This window comes from Capricornis sumatraensis, chromosome 20 (genome assembly GCF_032405125.1).
Source record: "Capricornis sumatraensis isolate serow.1 chromosome 20, serow.2, whole genome shotgun sequence".
Taxonomy (NCBI): domain Eukaryota; kingdom Metazoa; phylum Chordata; class Mammalia; order Artiodactyla; family Bovidae; genus Capricornis; species Capricornis sumatraensis.
The window spans coordinates 50,343,182-50,366,505 of NC_091088.1; the positions used below are offsets into that span (position 1 = coordinate 50,343,182).

Here is a 23,324-nt window from a genome sequence, read left to right on the forward strand (position 1 = left end):
TGAGCAGATCCACACTGGAAGATGGTCCCTTGAGAAGAGAGTGGGTGCAGCGGAGCACTGTCCATGTCTCGAGGGCAGCTTGGCCTCTGCAGCTGGATCTCTTCTCCATCTTCTTACACTGCTCACCTCTGTGGCTTTGGAAGGGACTGTATCCTTCCATGTGCTGAACGGTTTTTAAAACCACAGTGAGATTTTGTCTCTTTTGGATGGATTCCTGGCCCAGATCAAGAGTGACTGATAACTTCTGGCCAGGTGCTCAGGTAATACTTTCCTTTTATAAGGTAGATATTGAAAAAAAAGGAATTTTGAACAGACTGCTCTTTATCTTCTATTTAAGGTACTTCTATTCAAGATTAAATAATACTTCTGGCCAACTTAGCTGAAAAGGAATTTCATGTAAAGAATTGTTTGGACTTGCCATGTCATCCAGTGGTTAAAAATCTGCCTGCCAGTGCAGGGGACATGGGTTCAGTCCCTGGTCCAGGAAGATTCCACATGCCATGGGGCAACTAAGCCCATGCACTGCAACTGCTGAGTCTAAATTCTAGAGCCCAGGAGCCACAACTGCTGAGCCTGAGCGCCCTACAGCCTGTACCCGAAAGCAGAAACCACCTCAATAAGAAGCCTGTGCATCGCTAAAGAGCAGCCCCAGCTCACTGCAACTAGAGAAGACTTGGCGTGGCAATGAAGATCCAGCAGAGCCAAAAATGAAGTGAAGTGAAGTGCAGGTTGCTCAGTCATGTCTGACTTTTTGCGACCCCATGGACTAAACAGTCCATGGAATTCTCCAGGCCAGAATACTGGAGTGAGCAGCCTTTCCCTTCTCCAGGGGATCTTTCCAACCCAGGGGTTGAACCCAGGTGGCTGCATCGCAGGCAGATTCTTCACCAGCTGAGCCACAAGGGAAGCCCAAAATAAATTAGCCCAAAATAAGTAAGATTGAAAAAAAATGATGAGCAGAAATGATGGGCAGGCTAGAGGCTGAGCTTTCCAGACCTATACCCTAGACCATGACACAGAATGATCTCAACCAGGAAAACTACTGCCCCTCATAAGGCCCTGCTGCCCTCGACCCTGTCATCAGGGTGGCCTTGACCCCATCTTCTGGGCTGCCTGTATTTGAGTTGTCCTGTGAAGAGCTGACTCATTGGAAAAGACTCTTATGCTGGGAGGAATTGGGGACAGGAGAAGGGGATGACAGAGGATGAGATGGCTGGATGGCATCACCGACTCGATGGACGTGAGTTTGAGTGAACTTCGGGAATTGGTGATGGACAGGGAGGCCTGGCGTGCTGCTATTCATGGGGTCGCAAAGAGTCAGACACAACTGAGTGACTGAACTGAACTGGCTTGGTCATACTCCTTCCTCAAAACGGAAAAGTCAGGACTTGTATAAAAAGAAGACAAACTGCACCCATGAAAGGAAGGAATACCCTGATTGTAGAGTGACCATATAGGTGCAAATGTCCACCTAAAGTAATAGCAGTTGTCACCACTTCTCATCTTCCTACTGGTGAAGTGAGATTCTTTTTTTATTCCCAGAGTGAACATCCACTTCTCTCCCCACTTTTGCAGAAGTGATAGAGGCTCTTCAACACTCAAGCTCTGTTGAAACCCCTGCTAACCCACCTCCTTAATACAGCTGAGGAAAAGTGAGCTGTATTCCCAGCAAAGGCACTTCTCTATTACAAAAGAGCAAGCACACACAAACTTGCAGAGAGGAAAATCCTGGTGGCAGACCATCTCAGGCTGACTTGGTTTCACACAAAGGATCTTGTAGCAGTGAGACCCCCGAGTTCTAGGCCAGCTGCCACGTCTCATGTCAGGAGGAAGAGGACCTGGAAACCACCAACTGGGCACATGTCCCTCGGCCCTACCTTATTTTGCTCATCACTTGCAGCGTCCACTTACTCTGTGGCTGCCAGTTGTTGCGAGTCTTGAATAGTATATGAGTTCTCCAGAGGAGCAAAACCAATAGGATGTGTCTGTATATTTCTATATAGGTGAATGAGGAGATTTCTTATGGGAGGAGGCTTACACGATTATTGAGGCTGAGAAATCCCACAATATACTGTCTACAAGCTGGAGACTCAGGAAAGCCAGGGGGCATAATTCAGTTTGACCCTGAAGGCATGAAAACCAACAGGCCACTGATGTTAAGGTTCAGAGTCTGAAGGCTTGAGAGCCAGGAGCTCTGATGTACAAGGGCAGAAGAAGGTGGTTGTCCTGGCTCAAGAAGGAGAGAAAATTCATCTTTTCTCCATCGTTTTGTTCTCTTTGAGCTCTCAGTAGATTGGAGAATGCCCACTCACATTATAGTGGGCAGATCTTTATTCAGTCTACCAATTCAAGTAGGCTATTCTCTTCTGAAGCACCCTCACAGACAATCAGAGAAAATATGTTTTTACCAGCTATCTGGGCATTCTTTAGCCTGGTTAACTTGACATGTAAAATTAACCATCACAAACAGCTCTTTGGGTGAGACTGAAGCAGTGTTCAACATCTTCATTCTGTATTTCCTCAAATACCAACTGTATCATCATTTGATGATTTCTGTGAGTTTGTCAGGAGGCCCAAACCCTACAAAATCGTGAATTAAGTCAGACACTTCCAAGTCTCACACATGCAAGGACTCTTCCCAAGGACTTCACAATAATGCCAGTGTCAAATTGCTTTTAAATTGCTTCTGGAATTCTGGAATGCAGTAGTAATTCACATATTAAAAATTCCTCTTACGTAATAAACCTTCATGCTGTGATCACACGATGGAGAGGCTGTAATAGGTAGTGTTATGATATAATCAGATGACGTTGGAGGGAGCTCAGTAACTGGCAACCATCAATTTAATTACCAAAAGTTTACCTTTTCCAGAATGTGGCCTTTTGCTGGAGGAGATATTGCTATGTTAGCAAGAATAAGAAGACTTCAAAAATTTTTTTGGGGGGGGCATGTGGGATCTTAGTTCCCTGACCAGGGGTTGGACTCGTGCCTCCTGCAGTGGAAGCACAGAGTCTTAACCGCTGGACCACCAGAGAAATCCCCAGGAAGAATTTTGAAGTTTGTTTCTTACTGCAGTAATTTAGGAATGTATCCTGGGAAATATTTAGCTAAAATAACAACTATCTACCAAGTCATCCAACCATTTTGGATAGACATGATGAGAACAGCAAGATTGGACTTCACAGTATCTGTAAAGCCATCAGATTGGCAGTAATAAACCAGGAGTAAACCAGGCTTCAGCTCCAAGTCCTCGCTGGGGCTGGAGTCAAACAAAAGGAGGCACCTGTGTCTTTTTTATTTTTTTACACACCATGGTACAAAGCCTGAAATAGTACTTCTGCAACATGCTTTTTTTAAGTCCAATTTATTGAGGTGTAATTTACATATAGTAAAATTCATCTTCCTTTGGTGTACAGTTCTGACAATTCTATCCAGTCATGTAGCCAGCACAAGTGAGATCTTCAGCATTTTCATCACCCCAAGTTCTGGCACCCTTTTGTGGTCAATCTCTGCCCCCTAAACCCAAACTCTGGCAAGCATCGATTTGACTACAAAGTTACCTTTTCCAGAACCGTGGCCTTTTGTATCTAGCTTCTTTCACTTAGCATTACCTTTTTAAAATTCCCTGGGTGTGCTACAGGCATCTTAAAATTTTTATTACGGAAAAACTCGAACATATAAAATTCAAATAGTATAACAGACCACCCTGTGCCTCATACCAAATTCGAACAATTATCAACCCAGGGCCAATTTTATTTCATCTACGACCCCTCCATCACGTACCAACCCCCAGATATATCATTTCATCTACAGTATAGGCATTTCAATGTGTCTAAAAAATGTGGGCTTCCCTGGTGGCTCTGATGATAAAGAATCTGCCTGCAATGCAGGAGACCGGGCTTTGATCCCTGGTCAGGAAGATCCCCTGGAGAAGGAAATGGCAACCTACTGCAATATTCTTGCCTGGAGAGTTCCATGGACAGAGGAGCCTGGTGGGCTACAGTTCATGGGTCTCGAAGAGACACGACTGAACGACTAATACTTTCTACATCTTTTTCTCTAAAAATTTAGGACTCTCTTTTTTTTCTTTTTTTCCGGGGGTGGGGTGGGGGGTTGTTTAGGAATGTGCTATCCCCCCAATTTTGGGGGGAGGCTGCCCCTTGGGCAAGTGGAATCTACCAGGGGTCGAACCCCGGCCACTACATTGGAAGCTCGGAGTCAGAGCCACCAGACCGCCAGGGAAGTACCCCCTGATTTTAGATAAAACTCGGCAAGATACCTCACAGTAGACGGTACCTATTTCCTTTCGTGGCGGATTACTAGGGAAAAAACACATCTGGGATCCAGGATATTGAACTTCAGTTCAGTTCAGTCGCTTAGTCGTGTCCGACTCTTTGCGACCCCATGAATCGCAGCACGCCAGGCCTCCCTGTCCATCACCAACTCCCGGAGTTCACTCAAACTCACGTCCATCGAGTCAGTGATGCCATCCAGCCATCTCATCCTCTTTCGTCCTCTTCTCCTCCTGCCCCCAATCCCTTCCAGCATAAGAGTCTTTTCCAATGAGTCAACTCTTCGCATGAGGTGGCCAAAGTACTGGAGTTTCAGCTTTAGCATCATTCCTTCCAAAGAAATCCCAGGACCGATCTCCTTTAGAATGGACTGGTTGGATCTCCTTGCAGTCCAACGGACTCTCAAGAGTCTTCTTCAACACCACAGTTCAAAAGCGTCAATTTTTCGGCGCTCAGCTTTCTTCACAGTCCAACTCTCACATCCATACTTGACCACAGGAAAAACCATAGCCTTGACTAGACGGACCTTTGTTGGCAGAGTAATGTCTCTACTTTTGAATCTGCTATCTAGGTTGGTCATATTAGAACTCCAAATTACATCGCCCGAAAGGTCTAGGAGGGGCGGGGCTGTCCCACAGGCGTCAGCGAAGCGCATGCGCAGAGAGGCGCACCCTCTCGGCTGCCGTAGCCCGCCTCTTCACGTGTTCTCCCGGCCGTCATGGCGGCCGTTCGGAAGCCAGTGCTGCTCGGGCTTCGAGATGCTGCAGTGCACGGCCGTCCCACGGGGCCGAGCGCCTGGACCGCAAGCAAGCTGGGCGGCATTCCGGTGAGGTGGGGCGCGGGAGCCGGGGTCGGCTGGAACTGGTGTTGGGCTACGGGGTGAGGGAGTGGGCGAGGTCCCTGGACAAAGTCAGGGTCTGAGCGCCTTCCTTGTCCTCAGGACGCCCTGCCCGCCGTGGCAGCTCCGAGGCCGGTGTGTGAACTGTGCCGGCAGCCGCTTGCCCTCGTCGTGCAGGTGTACTGCCCGCTGGAAGGCTCTCCTTTTCATCGGCTCCTGCACGTGTTCGCTTGCCCTCGCCCTGGGTGCGGTAGCGGCGGGGCGCGCAGGTAGGCGGGGAAGTAGCGGAGCTGCCCACGGGATTTATGTCGAGTGGGCGGGAGCGGCGGCCGCGCCAGGTGCACCGGGAGGGGACTGGCCAGCCCTCCGGCAGTTGGCGATGGAGTCCTCACCGCAGTTTTTCTTTATTATGAAGTTGGAAGGTGTTCCGCTCCCAGTGCCTGCAGATGAGAGAGAAAGAGACTCAGAACGCTCAGGTAACGCAGTTGTGACCATCATATTGTTGTTGTTTAGTCGCTAAATCGTGTCTCTTTGCGACCCCGTGGACTGCCTGCAAAGATAGGACTGCAGAACAAAATCCAGCTTTTCTTTGCCAACAAATGTTGCTTATAAATTCACTGAGTTCTTAATGTGTGCGAAGCATTGTGCTACCAATAATAGAAATAAAAAGGTGGTGTTTGCCTATATTTCTTGGGGTTCAATTGCAGATAATAGAAAAGCGTTTTGACTTTTTATAGCTGAGGCTGATTTAAAGTTAAGTTTTTCCTTATCTTACTAGATAGGCTGGAAGAAATTACTCCAGGAGTGGCGTGCAGAACTACACCTCAGAACTGTCCTGTCAGGGAGCTACCATGACACCTCCCATGCAGTCTGGAAGCCCAGATGTATTCTGATGAAGTTGCCCTTGTCAGCACTGTTGACTCCAGAGCCTTGCTCTGCCTCCATCTACACACCAGCTGCCTTTTGCGTCATGGTCACTTTCTACTTCATTCTGCTAAGTTTGTCTCTCTAGTGTTCCTTATGAGCAGAACCCCTGACTGTATATAGAACCCTAGCTGCTTAGGAGTCTGGGAAATGTAGTTCTTTCTTACCAGCTTCTGCAGTGCATGAAGCACAACTGAAAGAGATGTTGAAGAAACCACCATAGTATATCTGCCACAGCACCCCTGAGAAGGAAACACAACATTCGTCACCTCCAACATGCTTTTGAGTAAACCAGGAGGTGCTGGAGTGGGAGGGGCAGGTGTTAAGTAAGGTTCCTTCAGGAAGGTGAAGGATTAGGTGGCTCAGGAAGCCGAGGGAACAGTGTGCTTGAACCTCATTCACTGGGTATTTTTCCAGAAACAGGAAAATGGCCTCACAGCTGAGGACTGGTGTCAAGGTGCAGATGACTGGGGAAGTGACAGTGAGGAAGCGTCTCCACCGCAGCCTGTCTCGGATTTTGGAAATGATTCGAGCAATGCCAGGGACAGAGACTGGACCTCCCAGCTCCAGGACCTCCGCCTGCAGGATGCTGTCCCAGGTGTTGCTCCTCCTGCACCTCCTGGGGAAGGCCCCGTCTTGCCTCCTGTGGTGCCGCAGTTCGTGCCCTACTACATCTGTGTCGTTGATGAGGATGACTACACGGACTTTGTCAGTCTGGACCATGCTCAGAGCCTTCTGAGGGAGTATCAGCAGAGAGAAGGAGTTGATATGGAACACCTGCTTTCCCAAAGGTGAGCCTGTGTGCTGTTGAGTTTGAGAGGTGGTTTGATCAGGAGGCTGCCAGAGTGGGTACTCTTTGATTTTATCCTCAAAACTGGGGATACTTTTTCAGGCAGAACTTTTTCAGGTCCGACACACGGACAGGTGTGTAGGACCTGTCTGCTTCACTCCTCTTGGGTTAGAAAGGGAGACAGAGACGAGGAAATCTTATGAGCCACCCTTGAGTTAGCTTGAAAACACTTGGTTTTATTTATAAGGACTCTCACGAAAATGACCAGAGTGTTTCATTTATAAGCATTTTCAAGATAGCGTTGGGGTGCACAAAGACGTGTTGGTGTTTGAAAATACTCCGTAATGGAGAAAGACCTGACAAGAGCCAGTGGGTATATGACTTTTATTTTGTTAATTTATTGATTTTTCGCTGCCCTGAGTCTTTGTTGCTGTACACGGGCTTTCTCTAGTTGCGACGAGTGGGGGCTCCTCTCTGCCTGCAGTGTGCAGGCTTCTCGTTGCAGTGGCTTCTCTTATTGCGGAGCCGGGTCTCGAGAGCCTGGGCTCAGTAGTTGTGGTGCATGGGCTTAGTTGTCGTGAGATATGGGGGAATCTTCCTGGACCATGGATTGAACCAGCCTCCCCTGCACTGCAGGGTGGGTTCTTAACCACGGAACCACCAGGGAAGCCCCATGATGACTTTTTACATTGCAGATAATTATCCAGTGTTGAAAATGGCTAAGAAGCAGGGCTGGGGAGAAAGTTGGGCAGGGGGTTACTGTTATTCATTATAAAGTATTAAACTTATGATTTCTAAGTTATGTATGTATATTTTACTGTGGTAAAGTTTTTAAAAAGTGTACTCTGTTTTCTTTTTTAAAAATGTATTTCTTTATTTAGGCTGCCCAGAGCAGCTTGTGGGATTTTAGTTCTCCAACCAGGGATTCAGTATGGGCCCTCAGCAGTGAGAATGTGGAGTCCTAACTAGTGGACTACCCGGGAATTCCCTGCGTCCTGTTCTAAATACAGTAATTCTCTGAATGTAGACACACAACAGTGTTTTATGGTTTTCTTTTTAGTCTGTCTAGTGATGGTGATGAAAAATATGAGAAGACTATAATTAAAAGTGGAGATAAGATGTTTTACAAATTCATGAAGAGAATTGCTGCTTGTCAGGAGCAGATTTTAAGGTAAAGGCATATTTTCTTTTATTGTTTTTCTTGGTGATAAAAGTAATGTGTGCTAGTTAGGAAAACACAGAAAAGTAGGACAAGAAAACCGAAATCCACAATATTCCCCAAACCAAGAAGCTAAGATTTTAGTGTATTTAGTTTTTTTTCACATATCTAGATGTATAAGTAGGTATTGTGGGTATTCTTTTGTTGTTGGTAACTGGGGTCATGGAATATAGCTATTCTCTTTTCATAAACATTTGTTGGTATTGAGGGTTTCCCTATGTATTAAAAATTCTTCCAAGTGATTTTCTTCTGTTTTAAATTTAAATATTCAATAGGTAAAACCCATTTTTAAGCCTCAAAAACAAAAGTATGTACATGTGCATATATGTATAAATATAATGAAATAATTCCTTTCCTACTATTCATATCTACTCAGGTCATCACTGTTGTTAGTTTCCTATGTGTGCTTATATAATTTCTTTATGCATGTCAAAGCAAATGTTACATGTTACTTTCCTTGTTTTTAATCACAAGAAAGCATTCAAGAAACATTCCGTTTCCTTCTTTTTTAACTGTGCTATTATCTATTACTGTATCTTTTAAGAACATTGAGAACTGTTTTAAGAAAAAAGTTACTGTAGTCCCATGTCCATTTTACTTGTTCTCTAGGATGCATTTCCTGAAATGGCACAGTTAAGCAGAGGGGTTTACGCAATTGTGGTTTTAATTGATAGCACCCAGTTTTCTCCCATTGGACTTTAATTCCTGCTGGCAATGTATGATCTTTAATTCCTACTGGCAACCTATACGTGCTTGTTTTCCCATAGCCTTGCCAGCAGGGTGAGCTTCATGCTTTTGTATTTCTGTCAATTCAAGGTGAAAAAGGGCCTCTTGGTATAATTTTACCTGATTTTTTTCTTACGAATATCTTCCTCTGTGTTGTGGAATTACTTTTGTTGGGTGAGCCAAAAGTTTGTTCAGGTTTTTCTGTGAGATCTTACAGAAACCTTTTTGGCCTCCCTATTGTCTACTCATAACCTTTACCCGTTTTTCCATAAGTTCTTGTTCCTTTTGATTTTTAGGGACTTTTTATATATTAGAGAGATTGCTATGATTAATTTTGTATGATTAAAATCATTATGACTTACTTTCTGGGCCTGTTTGTTTTTTGACTGTACTTGTGGCAGTATTGTTGGGTGTTTAACTGTTTCCATCTGGTTTCAGTTTTGCAGAGTTCAGTGCTGCAGTATGCATCCTGCATCCTGTTCACAACTCCTGGAATGTGGTAGTGATTTCTGTTTAAGCTAGTTCTAGGAGTGAAATTGAGGAGCGAAATTTTGAAGTTTAAAGGTTCCTGATAGATATAGTTTGATTGTAGTTTTTACTCCTAAGTACAAAGTCAGACTTTACTCTTGATTCTTGCATCCTAATTTTATTGATGATAATTCACTTTATTTCTCCTTACTTTAATTAGGCATGACAACTAGAGATGCTGTGTTGAAAACATGCCCAAATTATGAAACCTTCACCAGAATTTTCAGATTAAACCAATGACTTAAGCATGTAGCCCCTCAGTGGTGGCAGTAATTCTTAGGTGGAGACCACCCCTCGGGAGGGGCCTCTTCACTGATGAGACTCAATGCTCACACTCATCCTCTCCTCCTATAGGGCTGAGTTATTGTGTGCTGGGCTTGGAGTTGGTCCAATAACAACCGGTCTTGTTGCTGGTCACAAAAGTACCTGGTCTGCTCAGAGGAGACAGGACACTATATGCTATGATAGGTGCCCAACAGAGATGTGAACAAGGGTGCCAGCAACCCAGAGGAGGGACCAGGGGCCTTTGCCTTGTTTCATCAGGGAAGGCACCATGCGGGAGACACGCTTGGAGCCCCTAGCCCCTATCCTGTAGGATAAAGGCCAAGGATGCTTTGTGTCACAGAGGTAACTAATTAAGGAAAAAGATGGCCAAGTGCATCATGGTGGGATAGGGGCAAGCCAATGGGCTGGGCACCATGGTGTCTGAAGTGAGAACAGCTTGGTTCTTGCCTCCCACAGCTCCACACCTTGACCTCCTTTAGGACACACACCCTTGTTGTCCTCTTTGACAGACTGGGTACTCCCCAGACTTGGTGTCTAGTACTGGCATGGATTAGGTATGTTTTCAATCCATTTCTTACTAAAGAATTTGTATTTTATTCTGTAGCCAGTGGATACCAGGGGAGTGATATGATCACTCGAGATTCAAGAAATCCAGATGAGAGATGGTATAAGGTTTTGGATCAAGGCAGAGGATGTGGGAAACAGGAAATGAGTTTGGAAGATATTTGTATAATGGCAGTTCTTGGTGACCCTTGGATATGAGAGTAAAAGATTGGAAGGCAACAAAGTGGTTTTGAGCTTCTGGCTTGTGAAATTGGATAAGTGTTGATGCAATGCTGGAGATGGGGATTTAGGAGGGTGTTATTTGGGGTGTGGAGTCTTGATTGTTCTTAGACTACAGAGTGTGTCCTTGTCAGTTTGATATACATCTTTGAAACTAAATCTTCGTTATAGTAGTTTTGGTTTTATTTCCCTTGTGCATTCTACTTTACAAGTTCCTTATACCAAAGACATCCTTTGTAATGAGTAACAACTGCCCAGAGGATATTGAATAAGAGGTCTTGGAAGTTCAAGGCCTGGGTTTTCCATTTCTAGTTGAAGGTCCATGGGCAAATTCACTTAACCTTTCTTATCCTCAGTGCCTCATCTCTAAAATGAGGATGATAATGCAACTACCTATTTCATAGGATTCTTCTGGGAACTAAATGAGGTGATGATGAAAATCCTCTGTACAACATCCATAAATACTGACTGTTGTTTGAAACCCACTATGCTGTTTTGGGGAAGCAGAGATCTATAAGGATCTCTTAATAGTATTGGTGTACATATGTATTCATGATCTTTGGCAGTGAGAACAGTATGTTATTCTCATGCAGAGCATAGTGCCTACATATAATAGGTATTTGTGATACCAGTACATTTTCAAACATGGTAGGGATGAAAAGAACCTTGGTTTTGGTCTTAGAAGACTTGGCCTTGGGGCAGATGACTATTCACTCTTCTGTAAAATGGGCCTAATGCCTACTTTGTAGGATGTTTGGAAGGATGTTCGTTCATGTGAGCTATGTTCATTCATTCAGCTAGTATTTACTGAGTCTAAGCCAGATGTTAGGAGCTATTATAGATGCTGCAGGTACAACAGAAAATGACACAAAGTCCATGTTTTTATAGATTTTACCTTCTAGTGGGAGAGTTTAAAAATAAAAAGATACATTGTATGATTTCCACAAGTGATAAATAAGGAAAATAAAACATTTAACTATTCTAAATAGGATGTCACAGAGGCTCTCAGAGGAAATGACATATGTAGCAGGTTATAGTATATAAAAATGACAACACAGGGAAAACATGGAAAAATGGGTCTAGAGACAGTGGTCAGAGTAAAATGAAGTGGTCCTTCTATCCTAATACCTGGTTACAGTGAATATAAAAAAGTAAAAATCAGCCAAAAATAAAGTAGAAAAAAACAAACTTTAAAAAGAAAATCCCTTCCATCTGCATTGAAATAAGGAAAGAAACTTAATACTATAAAACTCATGGAGAAGGAAATGGCAACCCACTCCAGTACTCTTGCCTGGAAAATCCCATGGACGGAGGAGTCCAGTAGGGTATAGTCCATGGGGTCACGAAGAGTCGGACACGACTGAGCGACTTCACTTCACTTTAACTAGCGAAGTTATTAACCTAAATTCATTAAAAAAAAAAAAAACAAAAAAAAAACCTCAAAGTGGCAATCCAGGATGTGATATCACCAAACGTCTAATACAGTTCTGGGTGCCTCACATGTATTTAGTTAACTTTCTTTTCACAGAGGAAGGTACAGACATTTCTGTACCTTTAGTGTGAGTTCTAGCCATTGAACCTTCTTCTCTCACTTCTTGAAAATCCACTGATAAGTCCATAGCATCCTGAGAATTGTGGTAATAATGTTGAATCTGGAAAGAAGCAAACAGGAGAAGAATGTGTATCTTCTGCTGTAGGGCTTTTGGCCACACAACTGGGTGTGGTGTGGGTGAAGATACAGGGAATTAGGAATTGCCTCTCAGAAGCAAAAGTTGGTGGGTTCCATGATGCGTTACAGAAATGATCAAGAAGTCAAGGGCAATTTCTTGCCCGTTAGAGTGGTATCCCCCAACATGTAAGACATTTTACACTATGTCAGAAATAAAAATGAAGCCCAGGTGTTCTAGTAGATTGCATTGAGTCTTACAGAACTATACCCCAACTCCGATTCACCTACAGAAGAGGAGAAGAAATGAAAAATGTGTTTGGAGAGGGGGAAAAGAACAGATCTCTGATGTGATTGACAGGAAGTCAGCAAGAAAACCCACACACTGTTTTGGAGCAAACAGGTGGTCTAAACAGAGTTGCCCTCTTGAGGCATGAACTAGCTGAAAAGTGGCAGGCCACCCATGTAATCATACTGTTGGGAGTAAAATCAGAGAAATGAATCGTAGATTCAAAAATGAGCCAAGAACCATATCTGGAAGAAAAGATAATCTGAGGAACACATAATTCCCAGCAGAGTTTTCAAGATACAGAAGAACTTTGTAAGACAATGTGTTCAATAAAACTAAGAGCTCAAAGTTGAGAAAATAAGATGCCAAGGGAAGTTGAATTGCTAAAGAAATCAAGCCACACATTGCATATCTAATAAATTTAGAAGTAGTCGACTTGGCTGAAAATCAAAGTACTGATGTGAAGAGAGTTTCAAAAATCTCATGAATGCTGAACAAAAAGACAAAGCAATTAGAAGGTGTTATCTTGGAAGGTGGATAAATTTAACTACTATAAATATAACTGGTGTCCAAAGAAGAGACCTCAACAAATAGATCCAAAACAATACTGAAAGATAAAATAGGAAATTTCCCAAAAATGAAATAAGAACTAAATCTGCAAATAGTAAAGTACATTGATTACAAGAGTGATTGAAGTGAGAGACTTAGTCTGGTGGTTGTTTTAAAAATATTGTCCATCAGGGTCCTATTGCATGGAACAGGGAACTGTAATCAGTATCCTGTGATAAACCATAATGGAAAAGAAAGAAAAAGTATTTATATGTCCAACTGAGTCACTTTGCTGTACAGCAGAAGTTAAGCACAACATTGTAAATCAACTATACTTCAATGAAATTTTTAAAAACATAAAGTGTGTCTGAAAAGTTCATCATTTTGGCTATGGCTCTCCATGTATTCATTTTCTTTATGGGTTAGTTTTTTCTGCTTCTTTGCATATCTAGTAACTTAAAAAATTATTTACTGGAGACTATATGTTGGAGGACAATAGATACTGAAGTTAATACTCATCCCGTAGGGGTGCACACCCCTTTATCTGTAAGACCAGAACTGTGGGGAGCTGAGTCTCAATCTGCAATTGAGCAGTCTGGGCTTTGTTGCGGTTTTAGTTAAATTCAGTTCAACATTAGCTTTAGTGCCTTCATCTAGACTTTAAATCAAGCACTGATAAGAATTCAGATGTCTTGCTGTGATTTCCAGCCTTGCAGCTAGTTTTCTGGGCCTTTGGATTTTCTTTGCTCTCTGGTTTTGCTCTGGATAGTCTCCAAGAAAGAAACAAAACTGATAAAGTGTAGTCTTGGATGTTAACATGTGACTTGTATGTGGCCCTAATTCAGCATTCTTTTTCTCCTTGTTCTAGGTACTCCTGGAGTGGAGAACCACTTTTTTTGACCTGCCCTACATCAGAAGTCACTGAGCTCCCAGCCTGCAGGCACTGTGGAGCCCGAAGGATATTTGAGTTTCAGCTTATGCCAGCACTGGTCAGCATGCTCAGAAGTGCTAATTTAGGTAAAAGGCCCTTTATTTATTCGAGTTTGTGGGTTTCTGGCACTAATTTGGGATTAATTTTGAAAATGAAAACCTAGTGTTTCATCTTTGTTTCCTTATAAAATATAAGCATTACAGAAAATTTGGGAAATTAGAATTATTTTTAGGAGACATATTTGTTGCTTCCATTCGGGGCTAGTATAAATAAAGTTGCTTTGAACATTTGTGTACAAGCCTTTGTATGGACATAGGCTTTCGGATTAAGTATCTAGGAGAAAAGCAGCTGAATCGTGCGGTAGGTGTGTGTTTAACTCTTTAAGACACTGCCACCTTGTTTTCTAAAGAGCCTGTGCCACTTACATCCCAACTGACAGTACGTGAGAGTTGCACATCCTTGGCAATACTCGATACTGTCTGTCTTGTTCATTTCAGTCTCGCGGGTGTGTAGCGATAGCGCACGGTTTTCATGGTTTCATTTCTCTAATAACTAATGATTTTGAGCATCATTTCCATGTGCTGATTTATCACTATATGTTTTCTCTGTTATATATGTTTATATATATGTTTTGTCTGTTCTAATCATTTTCTCTTTCTAAAATTTGGGTAGTTTGTCTTCTTATTGAATTCTGAGAGTTTTGTATGTATTCTGGATACAAGTCCTTCATCTGGTATATAATGTACAAATATTTTCTCTAAGTCTAGCTTGCCAATTTTTCTTTTTGGGTTTTTTTCTTTCTTTCTTTTTTTTTTTTTTTAAGTGTAGGCTTTATTCTTTAGAAGCTTTCAAATTACAGAGAAATTGAGAAATAAATACCTAGAATTCCTATATACCTCACATCCAGTTTCCCCTTTATTAAAATAAATTTATACTAATATAGTACTTTTGTTGTAATTAATGAGCCATTATTAATGCATTATTAACTAAAGTCCATAGTTTATTTAGATTTCCTTAGTTTTTGCCTAATATCCAAGAGCCCATCCAGGATATCACTTAGTGTGTCTCTTGCCTGTGATGAGAATTCAGACTTCCTCATTTTTTCTTAAGCAAGATTGTTTTAAAAGAAATATTTGTTTATTTATTTGGCTGCACCGGGTCTTTGTTGCAGCATGTGGGATTTTTAGGTGTAGAACGTGGGATCTAGTTCCCTGACCAGGGATCAAACCTGCACCCCCTGCATTGTGAGTGTGGGGTCTTAGCCATTGCACCGCCAGAGACATCCCAGGACTTCCTCATTTTTGATGATCTTGACAATCCCTCTGTTGGAATTCATCTGATTTTTTTTCTCATAATTAGAGTGAGACTGCAGATTATTGAGAAGAAAATCATGGGGTGTGGGGTAAAGTGCCATTTTCTTCATCTCACTCATCTTATCAAGGGTGCCTCTCTAAACACTGATTGTTGATGTTGGCTGGTATTTTAGGCTTCTCCAATGAAAACAGTGCCTTTTTCTCCCCCTTCCATAAAGTACTGACTTGTCTTTTTATTCTCTCAACTGTCCTTTTAAAACCTGTTTTTAATTTTGAAGCCCAATTTATTAATCTTTTCTTATATGAATTATGTTTTGATATCTTGTCTAAGAAATGATTGCTTAGCCCAAGGACACAAGTTTTGTTTCTAGTTTTACATTTAGATTTGTGTCCATTTTGAGTTACATTTTATATATGGTATGAAGTATGGTTCAAGTTCCTTCTTTTCCATGTGAATATCCAGTTGTTTCAGCACCACTTAATGATAAGAATATTCTTTCTCTGCTCAGGTACTTTTACCTTTGTTGGATATTGGTTGTCCATATGTGTGTTACTTTGTTTCTGTACTCTTTATTCTGCATTCTGTCCCATTAATCTGTTTTTCTGTTTTGACGCCACTGCCACGCTATCTTGACCACTGTAGCTTTGTAAGATTTGTTGTTGTTGTTTGGTCACTAAGTCATGTCTGACCCTTGGGATCCCATGGACTGCAGCATGCCAGGCTCCCCTGTCCTTTACTGTCTCCCAGAGTTTGCTCAGATTCCTGTCCACTGAGTCCATGATGTTATCTAACCATCTCATCCTCTGCAGCTTCCTTCTCCTTTTGCCTTCAGTCTTTCCCAGCATCAGGGTCTTTTCCAGTGAGTCAGTTTTTCTTATCACGTGGCCAAAGTGTTGGAATTGTAACTTGGTTGTATCAGTCTTTCAGCTTTGTTCTTCCTTTTCAAAAATATTTTGCCTCTTCCAGATCATTTTCGTTTCTGTGGGTTTTTTTTTAAAATTGCGTTTTATTTCTTAACTCTTTAACTGAGCTGTCCGATAAGGTAGCCATTCTATGTGTGGATGCTCAGTCACTCAGTCATGTCTGACTCTTTGTGACCCCATGGATTGCAGCCTGCCAGGCTCCTCTGTCCTTGGGATTCTGCAGGCAAGAATACTGGAGTGGGTTGCTATTTCCTCAACTTCTTAAAAATAAAAGATTTTGTTTGGTATTGCATTGGTTCTCTGGATCAGATCGAGGAGAATTGATGTCTTAACAATGCTGAGTCTTCCAATCCATGTACCTAGTATATCTCTCCACTTATTTAGGTTCTCTTTAATTTCTTGCAATAGAGTCTTATACTTTTCAGTGTAGAGTCTTGCATATCTTTTTTCGGTTTTGTCTCTATGTGTTAAATGCTTTTTTATGCTATTGTAAATGGCATTTAAAAAATTTGTTTCTGATGTTTGCTGCTAGTATTAATATGTTTAAATATAATTGATTTTTTGAAAAACTGTTACAAAATACACATACTTAAAAACATACTTAAAAATTGACCATTTTAGCCATTCATTTAAGTGTATAATTTAGTGATATTAAATATATTCACAGTGTTATGTAACTGTCACCACTATTTTACTCCCAGAAATTTTTTGTTATCCCAAACAAAAACATCAATCTGTACTCATTAACTACTCTGCCCCTCCCCTAAAAGAATGAGCCCCCCCCAGCCCTAGCCCATTTTCTCTTCCCTTAGTTGCTGGTAACCTCTATTCTGTTTCTGTCTCTTTGAATTTGCCTATTCTAGATACCTGACAAGTGGAATTATATGATATTCGTCCCTTTGTGTCTTGCTTATTTCATTATCATAATGTTTTCAGGGCTCATGTTGTAGCATGTATCAAAATGTCTTTCCTTTTTATAGTTCATTCATGATATACAGATTTCACTGTATAATACAGATTTTTAAAATTCTTTAAGTTGGTGGTGGGCTTTCCATCTTTTGGCTACTATGAGTAATGCTGCTGGGAACAGTGGTATACAGATACATTTGAGTCACTGGTTTTAGTTTTTTGGGGTATATCCTCTGAATGGCATCCCTGGGTCTTAATTTCTTTATTTTTTGGCTGCACTGTGCAGCATGTGGGATCTTAGTTCCCCGCCCAGGGATGGAACCTGTGCCCCCTGCAGCAGAAACATGGGATCCTGACCACTGGACTACCATGGAAGTCCCCAACCGTGTCATCTTAAGAGCTCTAAACACATATGTTGAAAACAAAGAAAAATCTCAAATCAGTGACCTAATTGTTTACCTTAAGGAACTAGAAAAAGAAGACCAACCAACCAAAACTCACAGAAGAAAGGAAAGAATAAAGGCTAGGGCGGAGCCTTTAAGGATGATATAAAAACAACAGAAAACTGTTCAGAACCAAGTTTTTTGCTGTGGATTTGTTAGGATTTTCTACATATAATATCAGATCATCTGTATTTCCTAATATATATTTTACTGGGCTTCCCAGGTGGCGCTAGTGGTTAAGAACCCACCTGCCAATGCAGGAGATGTAAGACACTTGGGTTCAATCCCTGGGTCGGGAAGATCCCCTGGAGGAGGGCATGGCAACCCACTCCAGTATCTTTGCTTAGTTGCAAAGAGTCAGACACCACTGAGATGACTTAGAGCTTCATAAACATATATATATATGTACATATATGTACACACATACATATTACTGTTTGCTAAATATAAGTATTTTACATGGAATAGTGACTGATTACATTTGATTTTTATGACCACTGAGTATTCATATGTGTATTTAAAGTACTTTTTTCTTCTTTTTTAATATTAATTTATTTATTTTAATTGGAGGCTATTTACAATATTGTATTGGTTTTGCCATACATCAACATGTATCCGCCACAGGTATACACGTTAAAGTACTTTTTAGAACAGTACTTTTTAGAAAATACTTACTGAATTCACAAAACATGTTTATCCATTGTACAGTATTTTAAAGGTTATTGTGGTTTAATTTTAGGAGCAGAAATTTTGTCTGTTAAGATTATGAGCTAACCAGGGCACACGTTTGGCAAAATCATGCACAGCTGAGGAATAATGGCTTCTAGCTCTTTGCACAGCTGCCGTAGTCACTCCTGCATAACGAGCGAGTCACTCATGATGACGGGCTTTCTTATGTCAACGTTATCTTTTTCCAGTTTATCAGTAATTACCTAAGATGCGTCATGTACATTTTTTCTTTTATTTCAATACAATCAGTAACTCTTTCCTCTGTGGTGATGGAAGTGTTCCTAACATGAGCACACTTTGTCATGTGACATAATTGTCACATGGGCTGCTTCTCGTACACAATCAAAAGCAAGGAAAACTGTTTGCTTTTTATATTCCCAACTTAAATTTATATTTCAATTTAACCTGATTTCTTGGGACCCTTTTACATATTCTTTGAATTGCATTAAACCCATAAGAAAGTGAAACTGAAAGTTGCTCAGTCGTGTCCGACTCTTTGCAACCCCAGGGACTATACAGTCCTTGGAATTCTCCAGGCCAGAACACTGGAGTGGGTAGCCTTTCCCTTCTCCAGGGAATCTTCTCAACCCAGGTTATCGAACCCAGTTCTCCTGCATTGCCCACAGATTCTTTACCAGCTGAGCTACCAGGGAAGCCCTAAAAACACGTAAGAAGAGATCACTGTTTATCTTTACCTACATCATTAGCTATATGGACATTATAACAACATGTGAGTTTTACTACATTGAAAAGCATTTCAGGGTTTGATCTTAGTATAATTTTTCAAAGGGGTAACTTATTTCTAGGACAAAATAACTAAAATAACTTGGGAGACTACTATTTCAGTTTCTTTAAATATGTTACTTTCAGAGGCTTCTCTCCTGGTCCATTGGGTAGAACTCCCCACTTCCATTGCAGGGAATGCAAGTTCAGTCCTTAGTCAAGGAAGCTCCACTAGTCGTGAGGTACCGCCAAAAAAAAAAATCATCACTTTCTGGTAACTATCCTAGGAACTGATGAGTTCTACATGTTTTTTAAACAATTCTTATTTGAAAACATCAAGATGAAAAACTGAGTTTGTGGTCAGATTCTGTTATCATTATTCTAATAAGAATATTTGAGTGCAGATAATTTGATTTTGTTTTGTTGGTGTGGAAATGTAAGTACAGAGACAAAAACAAGCATTCTTGGAAAAAAGATCAGATCAATAGAGATAATTTTACTTCCTCCTTTCTGATTTGGATGCCTTTTTATTTCTTTTTCTTGTCCCATCTCTTGGTATAGAACTTCTTCATTGAATATAAGTTGCAAAAGTGGGTATCCTTGTCTTGTTCCTGGTCTTAGGGGAATAGCTTTTAGTTTTTCACCATTGAGTATTATGTTAACTGTGAGTGTTTCATGTATATGGCCTTTTTCAGATTGAGGAATTTACCTTCTATTCCTCATTTACTGAGTGATTTTTATCACTACAGGGTATTGAATTTTATTAAATGCTTTTTTCTGCATCAGTTGAGATATCATGTAATTGTATTGATTCTATTAATGTGGCATATTACACTGATTTTGGTATGTTTAAACATCTTTTCATTCTTGGGATAAATCTCATTGACTCATAGGGTATAAGCCTTTTTATAAGTTCCCCTTTTTTGGTTTGTTTTTATGAGTTCAGTATCTTCTTTCATATCTTTGGGATGTGTTCTGTTTTTTTAAATTTTTACTTGTTTCCTGTGTTGTCTGTTTCTTGCAGTTTACCTTTTTTTCTCCTCTTATTTTGATCCCTGAGTTTTCTATTGAAGATTTTCTGCAAATACCTGGTAAACCTTGGAAATCACCATTAGCACATGTGTAGGATCAGTCCAGTCATCATTCTTGACATAAATGCAGACAGAAAGTTAAAACAGATGTATGACTAGAAATGTTTTTTCTAAAAAGGAAAAGATTTAGTAATACTAATTTAAAGTACTAGAATAAATTCATGAAAATTTAACATAAGAAAAATTAAGTGCAAGTGAAGCAGCTGCTAGACTTTTTAGGTAATGGGTTCTTTATTAAAAGAGGCCCTAGTTTCTAAAAGAGTTCCTTAACTCTGAAGTTAAGAAAATTATATTCATTCCATATTTCAATTTTAAATAGTTTGCATTTGACCCTTTAATAGATAAGGAAATGTTTACCCTACTCCATGTCCACATATTTTAGTATCAGTTTTGCTTTATCGAGGTTTATCAATCTGTATTCTGTAGACATAATTCTCATAGCTGTTTAGCCTGTGAATTCTTTATTCTGTTCTCTCCTAGTTGGATTCCATCATGTAATTGCCTCAAAGAGGGCTCATAGGTCTGAGCCCTAACTAGTCTGCCTTTCTAGTTGAAGGACAACTTATATGTAAAGTTATTAAGCCCCACTTTCTTTCTTCAAAACTTGGTCAACCCCATGCTGTCACCTTCTAATAGTGAGGGCCCCACCAGCGCTTTTATCTGGTACCTCCTATCATCTCCCATGGCTGGGCCTCACTGGGAAGTATGTTTTTCTGAAAATCCCTGAGATCTTTCACGATCATATAGATATCTTTTGGCATTGAATGTTGCTTTGTAGAAGTCTGAGGGTGGACTGATGCTCCTCCACCCTTTGTAACTAACACTTACCCCATAGAACTTTCTTTATCCATGAAGTCCTGTCAGTGAACTAACAGGTCTTGCAGTCCCACTGTTCTGTAATTCTTATTTACTTATTTTAGCTGCACTAGGTCTTAGGTATGGCATGAGAGATCTTCGATTTTTGTTGTGGCATGCAGGACCATTAGCTGCATCATGAGAACTTTTAGTTGAGGCATGTGGGATCTAGTTCCGTGACCAGGGATCGAACCCTGGCCTCCTGTTGAGAGGGCAGAGTCTTAGCCACTGAACCACCAGGGAAGTCCCATGCAGTTTTGTTTATCATGGGATCGGATGGGTCTTTGGACCTGCATATTTAGTTTTTCTTCTGTTTTCTTTCTTTCTTTTAAGTTGGCCATGCTGTGCGGCTTGCAGGATCTCAGTTCCCCAACCAGGGGTTGAACCCACACCCTCGGCAGTGAAAGTGAGGAGTTCTAACCACCAGCCTACCAGAGAATTCCCCTGAATATCTTTTCTGTTGAGTTTGTAGCTTTTCTGTAGAAGCAACACCAGTTGGTTGGGTCACCTTTCTCTTCTCAACTCCATGATAACATCTTTTCTCTTTCCCTCTGCATTCATTGAACTTCTCGGAAGCCTTTCCTTTCTACCTGTAATTAGATTTTACCTGTCTTTTCTGTTTCTTGTGGTTGCTGATGTTTTTCATTACATGTGTAATGGGACTGTTTTGATCTCCATATGCCTCTTTCTCCTCCCCACCCTTCAGTCCCCACTGTGGGAGGTCTCTGGGTTCATGTATAATACTCAGCTATTTCATACTTACTCTGATTCTTTGCACCTCCTTCTTTCCTGTCCTGGTGGTTACTATTACTGAGGCTACAGCCTTCTCATGCCCTCTAAAAACTGCCTGTTACACATTTTAGTTGGGAATTTTCTCAAATTCACCAGGTTATTTCTTCAAAATCAGCTCTATTTCACCCTTTTTGGGGACTGTCTTTGACTTTCTTTTCATTATCACCACCTACATTCAATCTATTTATTTATTTATTTGCATATTCATTTATTTGGCTGCTCCAGGTCTTAGTTGCAGCACGAAGACTCTTCTGTCTTTGTTGTGGTATGCAGCATGCTATCTCTTTAGTTGTAACATGTGGGATCCAGTTCCCCAACCAGGAATCGAACCCAGGCCTTCTGCATTGGGAGCACAGAGTCCTAGCACTGGACCCCCAGGGAAGGCCCAACTGCCTACTTTTTTTTTTTTTAATTTTATTTATTTATCCTGGCTTTGCTGGGTCTTTGGCGCTGCGTGGGCTTTTCTCCAGTTGTGCCACGTGGGGGCTCCTCTATAGCTGCAGTGTGCAGGCTTCTTCGGCAGTGGCTTCCCCAGTTGCGCAGCAGGCGCTCTGGGGTGCTCCGGTGCCAGTAGCTGTGGCTCCCACGCTCTAGAGCACAGGCTCAATAACTGCCTCAGCGGCTTAGCTGCTCTGCAGCATGTGGGATCTTCCTGACCCGGGGATTGAACCCGTGTCCCTGCATTGGCAGGCAAATTCTCTGCCACTGAGCCACCAGGGAGGCCCTGCCTACATTTTTTTAAAGTATTTTTCCTTTGCTGCTCCAAACCAGTTGCTCAACTCATCCTGTTGACTCCTGTTTTCCTATTCTGATATCAACAGGCTTTCTTACTACTCGCGTTTTCTTAGTGCCATTCTTCCTGGCTCCATCCACTGATACATTTCTATAAATTTTTATCTGTTTTCTGCTTTTTGCCTGTATCCTTTCTTGGACTTAGTGTTCTGTTAGCATGACATTTTAAAATGATCTTCAATGTCAAATAGTCTAGATTTGGCCACACCACACAGGATGCAAGATCTTAGTTCCTCGACCAGGGATTGAACCTATGTCCCCTGCAGTGGAAGGCACAGAGTTTTAACCACTGGACCACCTGGGAAGTACCATATTTTTAAAGTATATTTTGCTTATCTGTTTTTTTTTAATCGGCAGTCACTTTCTATAGGAATACTGTGATTGTATTGTGACTGAGCGCTAATGAGCACTGTTTTTGCCTTAAGTAATTATTTTTCAGCTTGTAAGGTAAAACCACTGCCTATGGCAACATCGGTTATCCTGATATTGAGCAATCCTTCTCCTTCCTATTAGCTTCTTCTGCTTAACCTTTTTGCTTTACAGATAACACTTAAGATGTGCCAGGCTCTGTTCCAAGTATCTTATATGTACCAGCTAATTTACTCCACACAGTAATCTTATCATCTTCATGATAAATACATAATAATATCATAGAGGTGAAATCACCAGGTGGTAGAGCTGGGTTTGAACCCAAGCAGTCTTGTTCCAGTGTCTGGGCTATATTCACTAAGCAAACTGAATATTGAGTGTATCTCCTAATACTTTCTCTTTATTGGAATCCTGATTATGTTGTATTTTTCAGATCTTTCTGTGGAATTCGGAACCATTCTAATTTATACATGTGAGAAGAGTTGCTGGCCTCAAAATGATCAGGCACCCATGGAAGAATTCTGTATTATCCAAGAGGACCCAGATGAATTATTATTTAAGTAG

At 41.2% G+C, this 23,324-nt stretch overlaps 1 protein-coding gene across 2 annotated transcripts; it reads left to right on the forward strand.

Annotated features, from left to right (window-relative positions):
- Positions 1–4,996: 4,996 nt before the first annotated feature.
- PDCD2L (programmed cell death 2 like) lies at positions 4,997–23,324 on the forward strand. Of its 2 annotated transcripts, none has more exons than XM_068992814.1 (7): positions 4,997–5,118; positions 5,233–5,399; positions 5,546–5,606; positions 6,472–6,845; positions 7,905–8,015; positions 13,758–13,906; positions 23,194–23,324. In XM_068992814.1, exons 1-7 carry the CDS (start codon positions 5,011–5,013, stop codon positions 23,322–23,324), a joined length of 1,101 nt encoding a protein of 366 aa, XP_068848915.1. In that variant the 5' UTR covers positions 4,997–5,010. The 2 variants fall into 2 exon arrangements, with proteins under 2 accessions (XP_068848915.1, XP_068848916.1); XM_068992815.1 differs by having other exon boundaries at positions 6,478–6,845.

Coding starts and splice junctions, on each gene's coding strand:
- PDCD2L (XM_068992814.1), top strand. CDS start 5,011: ATGGCGGCCGTTCGGAAGCCAGTGCTGCTCGGGCTTCGAGATGCTGCA. Junction 5,400..5,545: donor GGTAGCGGCGGGGCGCGCAG/GTAGGCGGGGAA, acceptor TTTATTATGAAG/TTGGAAGGTGTTCCGCTCCC. Junction 13,907..23,193: donor GCTCAGAAGTGCTAATTTAG/GTAAAAGGCCCT, acceptor TGTATTTTTCAG/ATCTTTCTGTGGAATTCGGA.